Raw genomic sequence first — 22,193 nt, forward strand, 5'->3', positions numbered from 1 at the left:
TCTTTTTATTATGGTTCTTTGTAGTTATCTTACATTGTTATCACTGTAATTACAACAATTTTAATAGTTAATGATTATTTAATAATATAATAATGGAAACACTCATTCTTGTGGCCCGCTTTGATAAGCTTGTCAACCTGGCTCATCCTCATTGTGCCACGTGGAATGATGATGTGGCAATTCTGATTGTTGGTAAGATAGTACATGGTCTAAACTAGACACATGTCAATTTCAAAGTCTAATGCAATCGAATACTCTCTTTTGTATTCGCATGCATCCCCATGTATGTCCATGTATGCCTATGGTACTCCAACCACTATTGTGCACCATCCCATAGTCCTGAATCCAAGGTTTAAAGTATTGGTATCAGGTATCGTATTGGAAGGGTGATTTTAAGAGATGTATAGTATCGGAGGGACGCAAGATATGCTAAAGATATGCATAGAAATGGCAAAGAAACGTATGGAAATGCTTAGGGTACAAGCAAAATATAGTTTGAGGCATAGAATGCTATAATGAAATAATTAAAAAAAATATTATGCATAAAAGGGAGAGCAAAATATGACGAGACAAGTGCATTCAATTGATTATATATAAAGGATGAGGTTTCTTATATGTAGTGATACCAAAAAAGATGCCATTTTCAGTTTGGGGAAGATTTAGGGTTTATATGCATACATCATTGTGAAAAAAACCTAGTTTAATGCAATCATTTTCAAGTTGGTGCAACGGTAAAGGTTGCTCCATTGTGACCAAGTGGTTATGGGTTCGAGTATGGAAACAGCCTCTCTATGAAAACAGGGGTAAGGCTGCGTACATTATGACCTTCCCCAGACCCCGCAGTGGCGGGAGCCTTGTGCACTGGGTACGCCTCTTTTAGTGATACATTGCAAAAAATCAACACTAAAATTTAAGCAAAAAAATAAAAGTTTTGATAGATAAATGTTCTTGTACAAATTTGGTTTCGATCCTTGATTGCAAGTTGTTTAATCCCCAAATGATGATGAAATCAACACTACTAGAGTCACTTTCACTAGTAGAAGCAAGGAATCTAGTTGACTTTGCCAAAAATATTGATTAGAATGCTTTACCTAAGTGTTTTGAAGCCATAGATCATGTCCTGTAGTTTATAAGAGATGTATCGAACATATTGGTAGGTATCAACCATGTATCGACCATATCGGGTAATGTATCGACCAGATACAGTCAATACATTTTCTTAGGTATCGTATCGGTACCTTAAAGATATGATACATATCGGTGGATATGGTAGGATACTTAAAACCTTGCCTGAATTTTCGTAGCTCTATTTTTGCCACATTGTAAACTTTGTCTGGGCTGAAATCTTGCATGTGAGTAGGAGATCTTTGGGTTCATTTGCCCACAAAACTTGGGCCCCATCCGGTCTGCCACAAGACAGAAATTTTTTGCTACTTTGAAAAGTTTTGCCATAATTAATTATTACGATGGAACGGGTGTTATTATTAATATCATCATCATTATATCATTATCATTATTATTATTGTTATTATTATTATTATTGTTATTATTATTATTATTATTATTATTATTATTATTATTATTCATAATATTTTTTAAGGGAAGTTTTTCTGAGTGGATCACTTATGAAAACTTCTCACCTTCATTACCTATTTGAGCCATGTGGAGAGCTGGTGTGGCCATGCATACTGTTGTGGGATCACATTTAAAATTTGGTGGTCCAACTCAACTGCATGACCCACAATGTACTGGGCAAGTGGACATCTCCTCTTGTGTTATTCACTATCCTACTTTTTCAAAATCATAACTCTTGTACAATTTGTTAAAGTCTTACTCTACCACGTATAAAACTCTACTTCGGTTGAAACTTTCAACACAAATTGAAGGTGATCTAAGCTACACACACAAAATTTGGATGCAAATTGAGCTGCTACATAGCAGATTTCCAAGTCATGATTCACATGAAGAAGCTTCTTTAAGTGGCTCACCTGGAGAACCTATCTAATATTATCATTATTGTTCTTGCTGCTATTATTCTTGTGACTGGCAACAAGAAGATCTATTGAAAAATATTAGTATGAAGGTAAAGAAACAGGATCCTTAGATCCTGTCAGATTAAAAAAACAAACCTATGGAAATAAGTACCAACAAAAAAGCCACCAGCAGCAACATCTGAGCTTGAGACCCCCACAGCATGCAACCCATGTGAGGCCACAAAACACATAAAAACTGAGTATTCCACAAACTCCATCCCCTAACAAGCAGGGGTATGTATCATGGGCCAGTCCGTGAAGTAGTTTTACCATATTCAAATATTAACGATTGGTTGGCCAACCACAAGTCATGTACACTCGACCGGTAGGGCACCTTACTAGGATGAGGTCTAAGACAACATCAAAAAGACCAAGAACATCAATGAATACCAAAAACCTTTTTTTTTTTTGGATGAATTAAAAAAACAGTGTATTTGGTGACAAACAATCCCCTCCTGTCGAACAAAGACTTTGAGCTTAGTTCATCTTTTTTCTCTTTCCCTTGCAGAACGCTCTTCTTTCCCTAATCTCCTCCCTCTGGAAGAACTCCAGATTGACTTTGATTTGTTTGTTTCCATCATATTCAAGATGGATCTTTGGGTTGCATTGCTGCTGCAGATGTCTGCAATTTTCCGTTAATATGATAGTTTCGAAGGACATTGCCGATGAAGATTTTTTTTCTGTTGCTGGATAAAGAATAGATAAACCTCTGAAGTTACTCATAGTCCTTAGCTTTTTAGTTATTGCTGTGTTGTCAGATTTTGGATTGTACAACTCTCTGCATATCTTTCACTTACAATATCTGCATTTAACTACTTTGTGGCTCAGTTGTGTGTTTTCTGCCTTTCTCTTCATTTTGACCTGCATCTATAATTTGCAAAAGAAAGTTGGAACTTCTGTTCTCTTATTGTTGGCTAACCACTCTATTTTCTTGTGATATTCAGCGAAAGGCATTCAGAGGGGTATTGTGCAATGTACGATATATGTGGAGAACGGAGCGATGGGAAAGTTTTGAACTGCCCTTTTGGTACTCCTTCTGTGGAGGTATGTAGTAGCAGGGCTTCTTGCATGTTTGTAACTATGATGAATGCTTGAATGAATAGGGTTAGAATTTCCCCCGGGGGGGGGGATATTTTTGGGCTGCATGATTGTATAGAAATCTTTATTTTGTAAAGGGTTGTTTTCTATTTGTAGAGGGTCCTTTGGGGACTAATCAATTGTACAGCACCAGTGTTGAGGTTGCTTCTTTTGCTTCTCATTGATACTTGAACATTTTTGGGAAAAAAGTTGTATGAATACATGTCAGTCTTAATGCATTTTTTCCTGGATCACGGTGTGGATAAGTTTAATGCATTTCTTATTTAATGCTTAGCATTGTTCCCTCTCTTCTTACTTCTTATTTCATCTGTGAAACAATACCAGAAAAGGATAACCAGCAATAACAGCAGAGAACAAGAGAGGAGAAGAAGAAGTGAGAGAGAAGAAAGGAGAGACTGCCGCTAGTTAGATTGACAGTCCATGAGAACTATCAGCAGTCACCCTGTTGTGTGTGTGTGTGTATATATATCTATCAATCATTAATTACAATACAGCAAGGACTCTACAGTCCTTGCTGAAGTAGAGAACTAAACTACAGAATACCGCAACTAACAACTAATGACTACCCAGGTGATGTAGATCAAAACTTGAAGAAGAGGCCAAAACACTGTTCACGTTACTGTTCATGTGAATAGTGTCACAGCCCCTTATTTTTGGCTTGGTGAGAATATTCCTTGAAAAATTATGGGGGCAGATTAGTCTTTTAAGTATTAGTTATTCAAGTCCTTAAGTGAAGGGCAATTTTGTCATTCTTCTAAAGTTAATAAGTTGAACTGATGGGGACCACAGGCTGGAGATTTCGGCTGCAACAATTAAGTCATCCAAGTGGGTCCCACTGAAGACTTAAGAAGATTTAGAAGATTTTATTATGTTTCTAATTTTATTTCAGTCATAGTTAGAGTACTTTCTAATTCTTAAGATTGAGTCAATAGGTTAGTTTCTATTTCTGTCTTTTCTTGGGAAGCAAGTATTGGTTCTATTTATTTGTAAGGCTGATATAGCCATCCCCACGATTTGATTATGATGAATGAAAATATTGCTTTGCTTTGCTGCAAGTGTGATTTCTTCTCAAGTTGAGTGATTGACTTGAAGGGCTGAAGGAGCCTGGTTGAGAGAGAGCCTAACCCATCTATCCCCCCGACCTTCTATTCCTTATTTTCTCCATTCTTCTTCTTCTTCTTCTCCATTGAGCCTGGTTTGCGGGGAAGCTTCTCCACTACACAGAAAGCCATCCGAGATCTGTTACTGCTGCTCCAAGTTATTTTTAGTTGCTGCCATTGCTGCTGGAGACCAACACAACCTGATTTGGAAGGTTTTTCCTTAACCTTCGAATTTGGTGGTTCCTTGATAACTTCACATCAAGCCATCAGAAGTGAATCAAATTTTGAAGACAGCCTCTCCTTAGCGTTCTCTACCTTCGATCCAAAGGAGGTGTCCATCAGTTGGCTGGTTTGGCTAAAACTTTATCCTTCTAATTTCTGATTCTGGGATTTGTGGGTTTATCGATCCTACTGTAGAGTGGTTCTTAGCTGAACCTCTTCTACATTACCAGGGCTTGACAATAATACTCCTTTGGTATATTACAAACATATAACTTAACACTCTTCCTCACGTTGGAGCATATAAAGCACCCATGCCCAGCTTGGAACAACCCTTTTGGAACGCATGACTAAACAAAGGTTTGGTTAACATATCACACAATTGATTTGTAGAAGAAACAAAAGGAGTATCAATCAACTTCTTCATTATTGCATTCCTCACTGTAAACAAAACAGGAATTTCGTGAATGGCTTGAATGATCAATGAGATCAGTCAAGCTCTCTATTTATAATAATAATAATAATAAAAGAGATTACAAAGGGAAACACTGTTCACAATACTATTCACGACACTGTTCACGTGAACAGTGTCACAGCCCAAATTACAAACCTACCCTTGTTCAAAAGTACATAAATAAAGCATAAATAAAAAACCAAAAATACCCATATAATATCGGGTAACACATCTCAACACTTCCCCTCAAGTTGGGGCATAGATATCACATATGCCCAACTTGACTAGACTAGGATAAAACAACTTCCCACTCAACCCTTTGGTGAAGACATCAGCCAGTTGATCTCCAGACTTCACAAAAGGAATACAAATCTGCCCACTCTCTAACTTCTCCTTGATGAAGTGTCTGTCAATCTCCACATGTTTGGTACGGTCATGCTGCACTGGATTGTGGGCAATGCTAATTGCTGCTTTGTTGTCACAGTACAACATCATTGGAAGATGAACAGAACCACGGATATCAAGGAGTAAACTCTGAAGCCATAGTAACTCACATATGCCCTGGGCCATAGCACGGAATTCAGCTTCAGCACTAGATCTTGCCACAACATTTTGCTTTTTACTCCACCATGTGACTAGATTTGCTCCAACAAAAGTACAATAGCCGGAGGTAGATTTCCTGTCAGGGTTACTACCCCAGTCAGCGTCTGTGTAAGCCTCAATGCGAAGATGGTCATGAGGAGACAAAAGAATCCCCTTTCCTGGAGCTGACTTCAAGTAATGGAGAATACGAAGAACAGCAGCCATGTGAGTAGAATAAGGATCATGCATGAACTGGCTCACAAGACTCACAGCAATGGCAATATCTGGTCTGGTGTGGCAGAGATAAATCAGCTTGCCCACCAATCGTTGATATCTTCCCTTATCAACAGGTTCACCATCCTTCTCTTGCAGACGGGTAGTAGCTTCCAAGGGAGTGTCACAAGGATGACAACCAAGCAAACCAGTCTCTGATAGTAAATCTAGAACATACTTTCTTTGGGAGAGAAAGATGCCTTTTGGAGAACGGGCAACTTCAATCCCAAGAAAATATCTTAGTTGTCCTAGATCTTTTATGTCAAATTCCCGGCCCAAGAAAGCCTTCAGGTGAGAAACTTCATCTGTATCATTACCAGTCACAACTATGTCATCAACATAAACTATGAGAAGAGTGACTTTTTCTCCCTTTCGCTTGATGAACAGAGTGTGATCAGCATGACTCTGTTTGTATCCACAGGAGACCATGGCTTTATGAAACCTACCAAACGATGCCCGTGGAGATTGCTTCAACCCATAGAGTGCCCTTTTGAGCCTACAAACTTTCCCATGGGTCTTGTCAGAGGAAAAACCCGGAGGAACATCTATATAAACCTCCTCTTCCAACTCCCCATGAAGAAATGCATTTTTTACATCCAACTGCTGTAGGTCCCAGCCAAAGTTGACAGCACAAGGCAGTAAGACCTGGACAGTGTTCAACTTCGCAATAGGGGCAAATGTCTCCTGGTAGTCGATCCCATAAGTCTGAGTGAAGCCTCTGGCCACAAGCCTAGCTTTATTTCTATCCACTGTTCCATCTGGCTTCTACTTGACAACAAATACCCATTTGCACCCGACTGGTTTCTTAGCCGAAGGAAGAACAACTAGCTCCCATGTCTCATTTTTAAGTAAGGCCATCATTTCTTCCATCATGGCTGCTTTCCACTTTGGATCTGCAATCGCCTCCTGCCATTTTTGAGGAATAGAAACAGAGGAAAGAGAAGAAACAAATGCACGATAGGAAGGAGATAAAGCATCATAGGAAACAACATTGGAGATGGGGTGTTGGGTGCATGACCTAACGCCTTTACGAACAGCGATAGGTAAGTCAAGGGAAGGATCCTTACCAGATGATGTAGTAGGGTCTTGATCTGGATCAAGTGCAGACGATTGTGAAGGTGGTATGGTGGTGGTGGTAGTCTCAACTTGTCCTGTGTGCTCCCGGGTATATACCTTATCAACAAGGATTTGATTGACTGGTCTACGCTCCCCTTGAATAGGAGCCATTATAGGAGCTGAAGTTACAGAGGGCTCCCCCTGAATAGAAGTCGGAAGAATAGCAGACACATCTTCAAAACCCTGATCCTGCTCCCCCTGAAGAGGTGTCTGGGAATAATATGACAAGGACTCATGGAACACAATATCCATGGAGACAAAAGTACGACGAGAAGGTGGATGGTAACACTTGTATCCTTTCTGGGTCGCAGAATAGCCCAGAAAAATACACCGAATGCTCCGTAGATCAAATTTCCCATAAGGATGATGATTGGGGACATAGCAAACGTAACCAAAAACTTTGGGGGGAACCACAAAGGAGGAGGAACCCTGGAGGAGATTAACGGGGGAACGACCATTAAGGACACTAGTAGGCACACGGTTGATGAGATAAGCAGCGGTAAGAATGGCATCACCCCAGTATGAGAAGGAACCTGCCGTGCAAACATAATGGCCCGGGCTACCTCAAGGAGATGTCTATTTTTCCTTTCAGCAACCCCATTCTGGGCAGGTGTGTCAACACAGCTGGTCTGATGGACAATACCATGTGCAACCAAATAAAGTTGGAACTGACCCTCCATGTACTCTCTGCCATTATCACTGCGTAAAATGCGCAAGGTGGCATTGGATTGGGTCTGAACTATACGATGAAATAACTGAAAACAGCGGAAGACCTCACTTTTATGGCTCATCATGTAAACCCAAGTGGCACGAGTATAACAATCAATAAACGAGACAAACCATCGATGACCAGAAAGGGAAGTACAACGGGCATGGCCCCACACATCAGAATGAACCAAAGCAAAAGGAAACTCACTTCTTTTATTTAAGGAAGAATAACTGGAACGAGTCTATTGGGCCAAAACACAAGCCTCACATAAAAACTTTTTCCTATTACAATACTTAATCAAGCTCGGAAACAAAAGAGACAAAGTACTAAGGGACGGGTGACCAAGTCGGCAGTGCCAGAGATGAAGGTCAGGGGACGAGGTGGACTGTAAATGATGAGCTGTAGAGGAAGCCGAATGCAAAGTAGAAGGCTGACCCGGGTCAAGTAAGTAGAGACCACCCTGCATCTTACCACCCCCAATCGTGCGCCCCGTCTCCAGATCCTGTATGACACAATGAGAAGGGAAAAAAGTCAGTTTGTAGTTCAGATCTCTAGTTAGACTACTAATAGAGAGAAGGTTAGTAGAAAAAGACGAAACATGCAAAACAGATTTTAATGAAAGGGTATGTGAGCAGCGTATGGAACCCTTCCCATTAATAGGAGAAAGGGAACCATTAGCTACTCGAACACTGTCTTTGCCAGAAGATGGAGAATAAAGATGAAATATATGGGAGGAGCCAGTCATGTGGTCAGTGGCACCGGAATCTATAATCCAAGGACTGGATACAGCCGATGCACACAGACTACTGACTGGAGTACCTGAGGCAAAATTAGAACCAAGAGGGGCAGCAGATGTAGATGCCGTAGTGGAGGCAGCGGAAGAGGCCTGTAGCATGCGATGGAAAGCTAGGAGCTCATCTTGAGTAAGCCCAATGTCAGATGAAGGGGTAGCAACAGCAGTAGTAGGAGAATCAGCCATATAAGCCTTGGGTTCCCATGGAGCTTCCAGCATTGAGCCTTAGTATGATAGAGTCTGTTGCAGTGTTCACACTTGACAGGACCTTTAGGGACAGCAATACCACCATCAGTAGTGGTAAGAGAAGGAGTACTGGAAGCAACTTGCAAGGCGGAGCGATCAACAATAGAGGAATGCAGCATATCAGCCTGACGAGATTCCTCATTATGAACCAAGGCAAAGGCCTGCTCTAGGGATGGAAAAGGGGACTGCCCAAGTACTTGCACCCGAATAGGATCAAACTCCATATTTAGTCCAGCCAAAAAATCATAGACACATATTTTGTCAACGTGTTTGCGATAGGCAGCCAGATCAGTAGCAGTAGAGGGCTGATAGTCGCAGTAATAATCCCATTGCTGCCACATGTTCTTGAGGGCAACATAGTATTTGGAGATAGAGAGCTCGTGTTGGGTAGTGGCACTACCCTTCTTTTTAATCTCATAGACCTGTGCATCATTCCCCGTGCGAGCAAAAGTCTCTTTGGCACCATTCCAGATAGTATGGGCAGTGTCCAGTAGAAGAAAATTGTCTGAGATATCCCCTTGCATAGAATGGATCAAGTAGGACATCACCATCGCATCATTCGATAACCACTTGTTGAGCTGAGAACCCTCTTCCACTGGTTTAGTTGTTGTCCCAAGAAGATGGCCAGTGAGGCCATGGCCAGCTACTGTCAAATAGGTAGACCGAGACCACTTCAGGTAGTTAGAGCCATCAAGTTTGATTGGGGCAGCAAGGGGAAGAAAATCAGTCCGGGGCTGGCCATCAATGCTAGAAGAGGCCGAAGAAGAATCTGAACCAGTCATTGCAGCAGGTAACCAATCTTCAATGAAGCAGCAAACAACCAAAAAAATCCAAAAAAATTCTGGAATCGACCCCCAATAGAAAAGGGTTGTATTGGAGCAAAAAATCTCAGATATGTAGGCTGGGAATGATGTCGAATGAAGGCAGCAAAGGTGCCAATCAGATGCAGCAGGAACCAGCAGCCCAACCCCAAGATCGATTAATGTCAGGGTTTTGAAAAAAAACCCTGAGAAGAGAGATCAATAAGGGGCTGGGGTCTTCAACCAATCTGATGAAGTCAATAGGGGCTGAGAACAATATCAAATAAAGATCCCACAATAGAAGATGCAGCCGAAACAGATGTAGAGGCCTGATCTCCAAAAAAAATAGGAATCTTCAAATCGCAGACAGTGCTTCAGCTCCACTCGATCCAAAAAAGAGGCATAGAAAAGGAGGTATATTGGGGTAGTAGCTAGATCATTATGATCACCTCAGTAGTGCTGCCCTAATGGGAGAAGAAGAACCAAAAGAAAGGAAGAAAGAAGAAGGGAAGAAGCTCGATGGAGGGAAGGAGAAAAAAATCGAAGGGAGGGAGGTGGGTTTTGAAAACCTAGATCAGAGTGTATTTGGCTCTGATACCATGTTAACAAAACAGGAATTTCGTGAATGGCTTGAATGATCAATGAGATCAGTCAAGCTCTCTATTTATAATAATAATAATAAAAGAGATTACAAGGGGAAACACTGTTCACCATACTGTTCATGACACTGTTCACATGAACAGTATCACAACCCAAATTACAATCCTACCCTTGTTCAAAAGTATATAAATAAAGCATAAATAAAAAACCAAAAATACCCTTATAATATCGGGTAACACATCTCAACACTCACAAAATGAGAATCAACTTCAATGTGTTTGGTCCTTTCATGAAACACCGGGTTACTGGAAATATAGATAATAGTTTGATTATCACAGAACATCTTCATCAGTTTCGTAATTGGAAACCCCAACCCTTGAAGCAAAGATTTCACCTAGATCAACTTGGCTATAGTATGAGCCATAGCCCTATATTCATCCTCAGCACTGGATCTAGTCATAGTTGTTTGCTTCTTGCTTCTCCGTGTGATAAGATTACCACCAATGAACGTGCACTAACCTGTGGTAGATCTTCTATCACTGTCAACACCAGCCCTAAGTAAGGGAGACTTTACAACACTACCGCTCGACAACTAGAATGGAAAGCCAAGTTGGCCTTTCTCCAAAACTCCTAGTATGGATTCTTATAAGCAAATAAAAAACCTAAACTCAAAACTTTTCCGGCTAGTCTGCATTGCTTTTGTCTGCCTACCACCCCTAATTCAGCGTCCATCCCCTGGTACGTATGAGCGTGACAGCTGCTCAGGTTCAGAGAGAGTGCAGCACCCTTGAGATACCTTAAGATTCGACATGCTACCTCCTATTGTGTCTTCTTAGTGACTACAAAAACTGACTAATTACTCTGACAACAAAGGATATATCAGGTCTAGTAACAGTAAGGTAAATAAGTTTCCCTACTAATCTCCTGTAGCAATGCTTGTTATCAAAATTTTCACCATCATCTGTCCCAAATTTTTGGTGTGGATCCATAGGAGTATCAATTGGTTTAGAAGCAAGCATACTGGTCTCAGACAAAAGGTCCAACATATATTTTCTCTATACAAGTCTAATCCCTTTACTATGTAGCACTTCAATGCTAAGAAAATATCGGAGAACATCCAAGTCTTTAACTGAAAGTGCTGATGTAGATAAGATTTCACCTCTGTAATCCCAGATGCGTCATTCCCAGATATGATAATATCATCTACATACACAACTAATACAACTACTCTAGAATTCCAAAGCTGAATAAATATAGAGTGATCAGAATAACGTTGTGAGAATCCACATTAAGTAGCAATCAAACTGAACTTGTCGAACCAAGCTCTAGGTGATTCTTTTAAGCCATAAATTGCCTTGTGTAATTTACAAACTCTGTGGGAATTCGCCCCCCTGAGTAACATACCCTGTGGGTTGCTCCATATATACCTCTTCATGTAGATCACCATATAAGAAGGAATTCTTGATATCCAACTAGTAGAGGCTAGTCTAAATTCACAGCTAAGGAGATAAATACATAGACTAAATTAAGACGAGCAATATGAGAGTTCTCAAAATAATCCACACCATATGTTTGTGTATAACCCGTTGTAATATGGGTACAAGGGTAGAATTGTCATTTAGGGGTATTTTGATCTTGTACTCATTCTAGATTGTTCTCCTCCATATTATAAATAAAGCTGGCCTGTGTCCCATTAGACACAAGTCATATTCACTAAACCAACATGTATCAGAGCAGAAGATCTGTTTTGAAACCCTAACTATAGCTCTCTCTCTTTCTCAATTTTTGTGCCTCCACAACCAAAAAACCGAATCTCTTGCCCTTCTCTGTTTGCATCTCCCACCACCACCATCCTTCTCCTTGCTCTCGGTGGTTCTCCCCCTAGTCCACCGAGAGCCTTTTCTCTCCTCTTGAAGATGCCTCTCAAGACCTAGATCTTCATGGGAGTTTTTCCCATGATTTGAGAGGTTTTACCAGTTTTTCGTAGGTTTCTCCTGTGCTTTTTCTTCTCGATCTACAGGTCCAACCCTGTATGTCGATTTTTCAGGGCCAATCCCTGTGTATTTATTTGTGACTCTTAGGGCCAATCCCTGATTTTTCTTCATCAAGGCTGATTATTGATTTTTCAGGGCCAACCCTGTTACCGGTTTTCCAGGGAGAAACCCTGCTTCTCAATTTTGCTTCTGGATATTTCCTGGCTTCTTATTTCATTTCAGTACCATCACTGCTTGTCGATTCTACTCAGGGCCAACCCTGCTTTTCTACTTTTCCACAGGACCAATCCCTGCTTCATAAATTTTGTAGGGTCCATACCCTAAAAATCAAAATTTCAGGTTTCTGCACCTGCTCGATTTCTCCAGGGACTGCTCTTAGGCTGCTGATATTTTTTCTTTTGGTTCTCTCTTGTGACCATAGTTCGAAAACTCGTTTCGTTTCGGTGTTTTGGGCTGACCGAAATATCCGAAATATTCGAAATTTTGGTCAAAATTTTGCATTTTTCTGGTATGTTTCGGTAGGTCATTTCGCCGGTTTTAGGCCAAGTTAAGGCCTTAAACTTCATGGAAATCCTATTTTAGGCTATATAAACTCATTTAAATGTTCAAATTGCAAAAATAGTCATGTTTTGGATCATTGATTGGCAATGTACGGTCGAACCCTAATGTGTAACTTAGTTAATTACACATAACCATTGTTTAAGACTTTAAGTTCTAGAGGACATAATAAATTAATGATTAATAAGCAATTTAAACAAGTAAATTGACTTGGAAGTTGGAAACATAAAGTGAAGTCATAATATTTAGTACATTAAGTCAATAACAAGCTAACAACTTAAGAAGTTTGAATCTTGTGTTCTCCAAGTGGTTCCGGCATAGATTCGAAGGTCGGTACACAAATCAGCAAAGAGAGTTTGAAGAATGAAGAAAACAGAAGAAACAAACCACAAAAGAGCAGCCTTGTTAGTCTCGGTCGAAATTTCGACCGAGACTAATGAGTTTCTGCCTTTTGTACTAGGTGTTTTGAAAAGAGAATCTCGATATCTCGCGAGATATGTACCAATATCTCGAGATATCACGAGATAATTGAAATCTCGACCGAGATTTGGTATTTTTTTGATTCGAGGTACCATTTTGTTTCGCCCTGGTCGAGATTTTTGAAATATTCGAAATCTCGACTGAGATTTCGCGAGATTTAGTACTATGCTTGTGACTACCACCATGCCAGACACCTTTGATATCTCTATTGCTTCCACTGGGATGGAAGGATTAACTCCGTGAAATTTTCCTTCCTTCTTGCTATGTTTTATTAAGTTTGACGGCACTAATTATCGTTGTGGTCCCGTTCTTGCTGCGTATCTATCAAATCTTGTGGTTATTACGGGTACCTTACTGGAGTTACCAAGAGGCCTACTATTGCTGGTTCGGCTGTTGATAAATGGGAGTGTGAAAATTCCCTGGTTATGGCATTTCCTATTAATTCTATGCAGCCCCAGATTGCTTGAGGCTACCTTTTATTGGATTATGCTTCTAAGTTATGGAAGGCTGCCCAAGGCACTTATTCCCAGGTTGGGAATGATGCTCAGGGATTTGAAATCTGCAAAAAGATTCATGAACTAAATTAAAAGGAGCTGACTCTGTCACAATATTATTCCGAGTTACGTTCTCTGTGGCAGGTGTCACACCCCGGTCCGGTTAATAAGGGCATGGTGTGACCGAATACCAACTGACATCCACACAATTACCAGGATCGCAAGTACAGTACTCCCATTCACAATTTATCACAATATAGTAATCAAATGCGGCGGTAAAGGAACATTTAATAATAATAACAATAATAGGAAGGAATCTAAGTGATAAACATGTTATATTGATAAAACTTGCATTTACACTATATAACTTCCCAAAAGTAAATACAAGCTCAAAAGTATATAGAAGCCACTATATGCTTATCTATAATAGAAGTATTGTATAAACACAAAAGAAATATAGCCTAGTCCATCAAGCAACATCACAGAAACGCGCATGAATCGCACAAGCATGAAGCATCATGCACTTCGAGCTCTTGCACCGTGTAGCCATCATCGGTGTGGAAGTCCAAAGCAGCAACAACTCCCATCCTTGGTTCCTCACAACCAGCCATACCATCTAAAAAAGGGGAAAATCTGCAGGAAATAGGAATGAGCTCCACTGAGCCCAGCGAGGGAAAACGTGTAAACAAATGCAAATAGTCTATAATGTATGTTTCAAGTCTAAGCATGCAACTAACAACAGATCTAGGTCTCATGAGGTTAAATGCTACTGTAACAGGTATGGTATTCTCAGTTCCGGAATCACCCATCGGACCCCAAGAATACCACTCTACTACGGTGAAGACATGCCAGTACTGGAATCACACATTGGTCTCCAGCAAACCCCCAAAGTTAACCCTATTGTACATCCCATTCCGGAAGCACACATCGGACCTAGGAGACAGCAAATGGCATTCCGGAATCATCCCTTTGGACCTACCATGGGTTATCCAACACCTCACTACCCCTGTTGGCAAGGGTCGTAGCATAGGGTTTATGATATCCTAGCCATATGCACTTTCTAACATGTATGTTATGTAGTTCCATAGTAAATAGAATATCAAATCAGTTCCATCATCATCTCTCAACACATCATTCATAGATCACAAATAAGAATATGCAATACATTATGAAATGTATCCTACTATCATGCATATAACTAATGCAAAAGGGAAAACTATAATCGATATGAATCTTAAATCTGATATGATGTATGCATAGGTGCAGCAGCAAGCATAAATAAAAGAATAATAACAAACATTCTCAAATTAAGGTCAAATCCACTCACCTTGAGTTGGATTACAATCCAAACTAAAAGTAGATCCAACTCTTGATAAACCTCACCCAAAATAGAATATTACAACTTATTTTAATAGTATATAACATGAATTAGATCATGGAATAAACCCAAGGTAAAGCCCCAACCATTTAGGGCAAAATTAGGGTCAATAGAGGGGGACCGAATGCAGGCCAGCCCAAGGACCGGTTGACTGGTTGGATGGCAGTATCTCCATCCGGTGGTTGTTACAATGTAGGGGTTTGGGGTGCTCTTTCATGGATCTTTCCATGCGCAACTTCAAGATCTAAAATTAGTTTGAAGGGGAAGGAGAACATAGCATTTGGGTCAAATCAACCCAAATGCATGTAGAGTTTAAGGTCTTTACAACCATTTTGCCTAATTTCCTAAGCTTAGGCTGAGATGAATTGTGAACTCAGATGAAACAAAAGAAGGAAGAGAGAAATTGGGCAGATCAGAATGGGTTTGATAGCCTATCAGAGATATGAAATGGAGGAGATAGTAGCAGCCCGACCGATCAGTCCTTTCCCAGAGCTTCTCTCTTCAATAGCCAAGTTCTCCAAGCCTTCCTTTCTTTTCCTTTCTCTAGAGTTCCTAAAACTAACCCTTGGTTATATAGTTAAGGCCATCTTTGATATAGTTTTTATTTTTTATTTTTTGTCTTAAAAAATGTTTTTGGTTGCGTCTGGTATCGTTTATGGAGACTGTTTCAATTTAAAAAAGATTGAAAAAAACCAAAAACCAAAAATAGATCGAAAGCCGTTTATGGTTTTTGGCCAAAAATCACTTTTGACCATTTATGCGGGACTTTAATGAGCACTTGCTCATAGATCTCAAAATAGAAGGGTAAGAGTGTCATTTCCTTGTTTAATTAGAAATATCGACCCTCTTGCTCCAACAACTTCTTCTTCTTCTTCCTACGATCCCATTCGCCACTTTCCATTCTTCTTATTTCAGTTTCAAGGTAGTGTTAGGAGTTGACTTTCCTTTAAATACTTGGCTGTACTCAACAATTGAGGTTGAATTGTTTTGATTGAAATTGAAAGAAGTGTTTACCGGTGCTGCCAAGAGCTGTGTGTGCAACCTTTCCTCCTCTGATCGTCTCTCTCTTTTCTCCCATACTCCTATCTTCTCACTCTCTTCGTGTGATATTAATACCTATTTCCAACGACACCTGCAACCTACCAGATCTGAACCAAACTCTAATTATCCTGTCTAGTTCTACCTAAAAATTGGAGCGAAAGAGCTTACACTACAGGGCGATTTCCTCATCTACTTTTCAGACCGAAATACACCAAGGGCTGTGAGGTCGAGACCAGAAATTACTGTTGGTTTCAATTACACCATCAGAAACAAAACCCGGAAGTTTCCCTTGATGATTTGAAGGCTGTTCACTGGGACAGTGCTTGGATTTTAAAGGATTTCGATAAGCGATTCAAGGCCCTAACCCTCGGCTTGATTGAATCTGCTGCTTGGAAATGTCCGGTGGTCGAACTCGTAACCTCTCCTATTCTCTGCTGGTTCTGCCCGACTCAAGGCATGGAAACAATTCTCGGTTGAAACCACAGGTTTCGACCAAGTCTCAGTTCTGAGTTTATGCTTTGGGAAGGAAGATGGATGTAGGTAGCATCTCTCCACCTACCCACTTCAAAAAACTATTATGCATATAGGTATGCCAAACATATTTCTTTGTTTACAATCTATTATGTGTAGTGGGTACCAAACGATTTTTATGTTTTGACAAAAATGGTTTTCATTAATGATTTTTGTTAAATAAGTAAAAATAAAAAATAAAAACTATAGCAAAGAGAGCCTAAGCTACTAAGGTCTGTTTGGTTTGGGCCAAAATAGAATTAGTTTGGAAATTTGATTCTCTAAACTAATTAAATGATAATAGACTTAAGGAAGACCTATAATTAAGTCCTGAGAATGATATCCCGTGACATAAGTGAGAGCCCGGCCTAGATGGTATGTGGGCAGCTCAACCCAGACGGGGTATGTGGGTCCCACGGGGAAAAAATTACATTTCAGCGTATAGTACCCAAATAAGACATTAGCTTTATATAGTTATTAACGGATTCTTACCTATGATCCGGTCTAAGAGATTGATAGGTTTTGCATATGCTCCATGATGCATGCCTCGCATGCAAAACTTATGTGTGGGCTCCCACCAGATTCCTGCGATTCAATAATGGCCATTTGAGTTGGCTCTTCGGAATCCTCCATTGGTGAATCGAGGGATTGGTTCGAATCCTCAATTGTTAAAGCCCACAATATTGAAACATACATGGTTGTTGAACTTGGACCTGAAAGTATACAAGTTTAGTGAGATCGGGTTTTAGAGGTGGGTCTCACAGCAGGAGTGGGATATTTATGAGGAGTATCAGCCCACTACAGCCACTGATATCACCAACTTCAGGAAACAGGAATCCGGGTTTATGATTTTTTGGCAGGCTTAAATGTTGAGTACGATCAGCTCCGTGCTCATGTTTTGAGTCGTGATCCCTTCCCTCCTCTGGAGCAGGCCTATTCTATGATTCAGCTTGAAGACAGCCGTCGTTGTACTATGTTACCAAAACTGGTTTCAGACCCTCCAGAGCGGTCAGCTCTTGTTTGGCCGGTTCCTCGAGCATGGTTTGGCCGGTTCCACAAGGCCATGATTTCTGTGGGCTATAAGCAGAGTAATGCTGATCACATACTCTTTATAAAGAGGGTTGGTGAAAAACTCACTGTTCTTATAGTCTACGTTGGTGACATAGTGGTTACTGGTAATGATGGTGATGAGATCAGACGGTTGAAGACCTTCCTTGGACAAGAATTTGAGATTAAAGATCTAGGGAAACTACGATATTTTCTTAGGATTGAGGTGGCCAGATCTTCTAAAGGCATTTTTCTCTCCCAAAGGAAGTATGTCCTAGACTTATTGGTTGAAACCGGTTGTTAGGCTGCCACCCTTCAGATACTCCTATGGATCCTACTGTTCGTCTCAAGGAAAAAGAGAGTGAGCCTGTTGATAAAGGCTGGTACCAAAGGCTTGTAGGGAAGCTGATTTATCTCTCACACACACGTCTTGACATTGCTGTCGCCGTGAGTACTGTGAGTTAGTTTATGCATGATCCCTACTCTTCTCATATGGAGGCTGTTCTTTGTATTTTGCACTATCTAAAGTTAGCTTTTGGAAAAGGCATTCTTCTGTCTGCACATGGTCACCTACGGATAGAGGCATACACTAATGCCGATTGGGCTGGTTCTGCGGATCGCAAGTCTATCTCTGGGATTGCTCCTTTGTAGGTGGAAATCTTGTCACGTGGTGTAGCAAGAAGCAAAATGTAGTTGCTCGTTTTAGTGCCGAAGCTGAGTTTCGAGTTATGGCACAAGGTATTTGTGAGTTACTCTGGCTCAAAGGTTTGCTACAAGATCTTGGTGTCCCTATTTGTCTTCCTATGATGTTGTATTGTGACAACAAGGTTACAATCAGCATAGCACACAACCTAGTACAACATGATTGTACCAAGCATGTTGAGATGGATAGGCATTTTATCAAGGAAAAGTTAGAAGAAGGGCTGATTTGTATTCCCTTTGTGACATCTGCTGATCAACTTGCTGATATCTTCACTAAGGAATTGTCTGGGAAATTATTTCATCCTAATCTAGTCAAGTTGGGCATGATCGACATCTTTGCTCCAACTTGAGGGGGAGTGTTGAATAATGTACACCGGAATACCGTGGGGGTATTCTGGTCACTTTGGTGTTTTATTTTTTGTTATTATGTACTGCCTAGCTATGTATGGCAAGGGTATAATTGTCACTATGATGTATTTTTTGAGATTATAAATATATGTCTTGGCTGATCACATCGATCATTCAAGCATTCCTCTATTTTCTGGTTTTGTTAACAGACTTCAACTGTGGAAAGGCAAGCTCCTCTCCTATACAGGCAGGCTGATACTTATCAAATCAGTCTTGGAGGCATCTTACATCTACTGGTTTGGCATTTATGGTTTGCCTCAATCAACTATCAGGTCCCTTGAATCCCTGTTAGCCTCTTTCCTTTGGAAGGGCAATGATTCCTCTAGATTCCTCCATCCTCTTAGCTGGGCTGCAGTGTGTCTGCCCCAGATGGAAGGTGGTCTAGGCATCAGAAGAATCAAAGTTATGAACTCTGCTGGCATCATCAAGCTTATCTGGAGGATTTTCTCTAAGAAGAAAAGCATCTGGGTTGATTGGATATATTCAGGTCTTCTCCGACATGACTCTATTTGGACTGCCTCAGTTTTATCCGACGCCTCTTGGGTTTGGCGCAAAATTCTTGGTAGCTGGCACCTCGTTCTTCAGGCTATTCGTACTCAGATTGGTGATGGCCTCTCCTCATACCTTTGATTGGACAATTGGCATCCAAAAGGGATTTTGCTTCACTTGGTAACCCCGAGGGCTATTTATGCATCTGGACTACATAGGCTCTCCTTGGTTGCTGATATCCTGGATGACACTAGTTAGGCCCCTCCTCACTCCTCCTCCACTTTTTTAAACTTTTTATGGAATGATCTCCCCTCCATTCCTAGAAGGCTAGTGTCTAGAGGTGATTATGTTTACTTGGTTGTCTTTCAACTGTTGTTCCTTCTCCTCCAAAGTAGCTTGGAATCTCATTCGATCAAATGGCTCTGTGGTTCCTTGGCGGAAGCTCCTTTGGTTCAAGCATCAAATTCCTCGGCACTGCTTCACAGCTTGGAGAGTTTTCACCAAGTGCCTCCCAACCCTGGATTTTCTTCGCAGCCGTCAGATATCTGTTCCTTCTGCTTGCTGTCTCTGCTGGAATAATGTTGAAGACCTGAATTATCTATTCTTTGATTGCCCTCCATCAGCTGTCATTTGGAAGGGCATTCTTAACAAATGCTGGCCTGCCCAAAGAAGAATTTTGCCTTTCTCTAGAGAGTGGATCTGGATTGATATGACATATGCCGGTTCCTCTATTTGTGACTCAGTTGGGAAGATAGCTTTCTGTGCAGCCCTTAATCATATTAGGATGGAGCGCAATCTTAGGAAATGGACCTCCAATTCTTGATCTTACCGTATGATTTGGGATTCCATTTCTTTTGAAATTAATGCAAAGTTATCGCTTGCTCCCCCCTCCTTTTGTTCAGACTCCCCAAGGAACAGGCTCATTGTTGATTCCTGGGGTCTCTCTAATGTATCTTTTGTTGCTTCAGCCCCTTAGCCTTTCCTTAGGCTGGCTGTTTTTATTTTTCTCTTTTTCTTTCCCCCTTTGGGGCTCTCTGTTTTTATTCCCTCCTTTGGTAATGAAATTTTTTATTCACCCAAAAAAAAAGGGGTGCAACTGGCTAGTAATGCTAATCTGGTCAGATTTCCATCCCTGGTTCTAGCTTAAGGAGTTTAATTACTGAATAATTAAAGGAAAACTCAACTAAATTGCAGTCAAGGTAATTGTGCAATCCAACGATATTAGATTTCAAATCCAAACTGAACGTAGAGTTGCAGTCATATTTGTCTATTTTCTGGTTCTGTTGTGGAACTTAAACTGAATAACAAAACAAAAAATTATTCAAATTGATGGGCCAGACATGAGTTTAATTGATAAATAACACTGACTGAACCATGTTTAAACTTTGATTGTATGAGAATACAGCAGTAATGTAGAAGATGGAACACCAGTCAACAAGGCCATGGTCCTAGCTGTTCACTCAAAAGCTTCACACTGCTTTCACTACTTCAGTTCAAAAACATGTTTGCTTTTATTAACCCGAGGTTTCCTGATATAATAAAGTCTTGATGTTGATATGCAACAAATTCAGACCCAAACTTGATCAAAGAAACCAGACTTAGAAACAAAGTAAAGACTCCCACCTTGACTCTCTCTTAATGGCTAATGTCTGAAAGAGATAGAAGGAAAATAAGCAGAAATCGTGTCCCCAAAAGCTACCATAAATCAGACCCACTAAATAAAAACCCGCTTATGATAACACAAGCCAAAACTCGTCATCTCATACAGCTTCCTATGCCTCTCCTGTAGGTTAGTCCTGTGGTCAAAATACCCAAACATTCTCTTATTTTGGGGCAAATAAACACTTAAAGTGCTCTTTTTTTTAATCTTAACAAATGGGCCTGCATCAATTATCTCTCATATTCAATTTATTTTGGGACTCTATTATTAGTTGCAGCATGCTTCATTGTTGTTAACAGATAATTTATTTCTTTTTTCTGTTTTCCAGCCAGATGAGATTTTTTCTTCAAAAATCCAAAGCCTATGCCCAACAATCAGTGGAAATGTTTGTTGTACAGAGTTCCAGTTTGATACGTTGAGAACGCAAGTGCAACAAGTAGGTGTATTTTCTGTTGGATTTTGTTAGAAGTGATTTCTTTTATAAAATATAGAATGATTGATTGTTTTTAGGGGGAGGGGGGTACCAAAACACGATACATTTAACTCGTATAATCGTTGTTGGAGTTGTTCAAGTCTCATATCTATGATTCACTAAATATGATCCAGTGAGCACTCATGTTTTGGCACAAGTTCTTTCAGCAACTATGTACCATTTACATTGGTAACGAGGCATCTGGATGTAGTTCATTAAATTCTTTAGAGTCTGAAACCAATAGAAGTCCAGAATTTTGTTCTAAATTCACACAGGTGTGTAAGATAATTAGTTCATTAAGTTGCACTATTCCAACCTGTTGATTGCGGGTTCGAAACTTAGAAACAGCCTCTCCTGCGAAGCAGGGGGTAAGGCTGCGTACATTTGCCCCTCCCCAGACCCTGCAGTAGCAGGGGGCTTGTGCTCTGGGGTGTTCTTTTTTTTTTTTAAAGTGTGGAAGATAATATTTTCTATTTCTCTCAATAGGCTAATTATAAGTTTTTTTCTGTACTAATTATGGGTCCAAGTATGAGTGACAATTCTCACCTTGTGAAATTTTCTGGCACAGTTTGTTTTATATATAGATTACTTATATGTAGAGATAGAACTTGTATTCCTGACAATAAGTGAAGTTTTTTTTAATCATTGAAAAAGAAAAATACTTCGGAGATTATGCTTAAGATATGTCACGGTCATCGAATGAATTCTTAAAGTGAAATTTCATAAAATGATTCTTGTCTGTTAAACATGATAAATTAAATGGGTTAATCTGTTTGTAACCAACCCAGTTACAAAATATTGTTGTAACCGGACTTATTTGCCCAACCCACTATACTGCTGACTTTTAAAGATCATGGTATTTTTTTGGTAATTTCACCCTCCTTCTCCCTCTCCCTCTCCCTCTTCTCTTCCCTTTCATCTCCGTATCCGTCTCCCC

General features: G+C 40.3%; 1 protein-coding gene across 2 annotated transcripts in view; it reads left to right on the forward strand.

The window, feature by feature from the left end:
* LOC122662175 (NPC intracellular cholesterol transporter 1-like) overlaps window positions 1–22,193 on the forward strand; it is a 179,895-nt gene that overhangs the window by 1,153 nt on the left and 156,549 nt on the right. For both annotated transcript variants that reach the window (XM_043857743.1, XM_043857744.1), the window contains exons 2-3: window positions 2,978–3,077; window positions 21,113–21,220. In XM_043857743.1, coding sequence (XP_043713678.1) covers window positions 2,978–3,077; window positions 21,113–21,220 — 208 coding nt within the window. The remainder of the gene's footprint in view (window positions 1–2,977; window positions 3,078–21,112; window positions 21,221–22,193) is intronic.

This window comes from Telopea speciosissima, chromosome 5, assembly GCF_018873765.1.
Source record: "Telopea speciosissima isolate NSW1024214 ecotype Mountain lineage chromosome 5, Tspe_v1, whole genome shotgun sequence".
Lineage (NCBI taxonomy): Eukaryota > Viridiplantae > Streptophyta > Magnoliopsida > Proteales > Proteaceae > Telopea > Telopea speciosissima.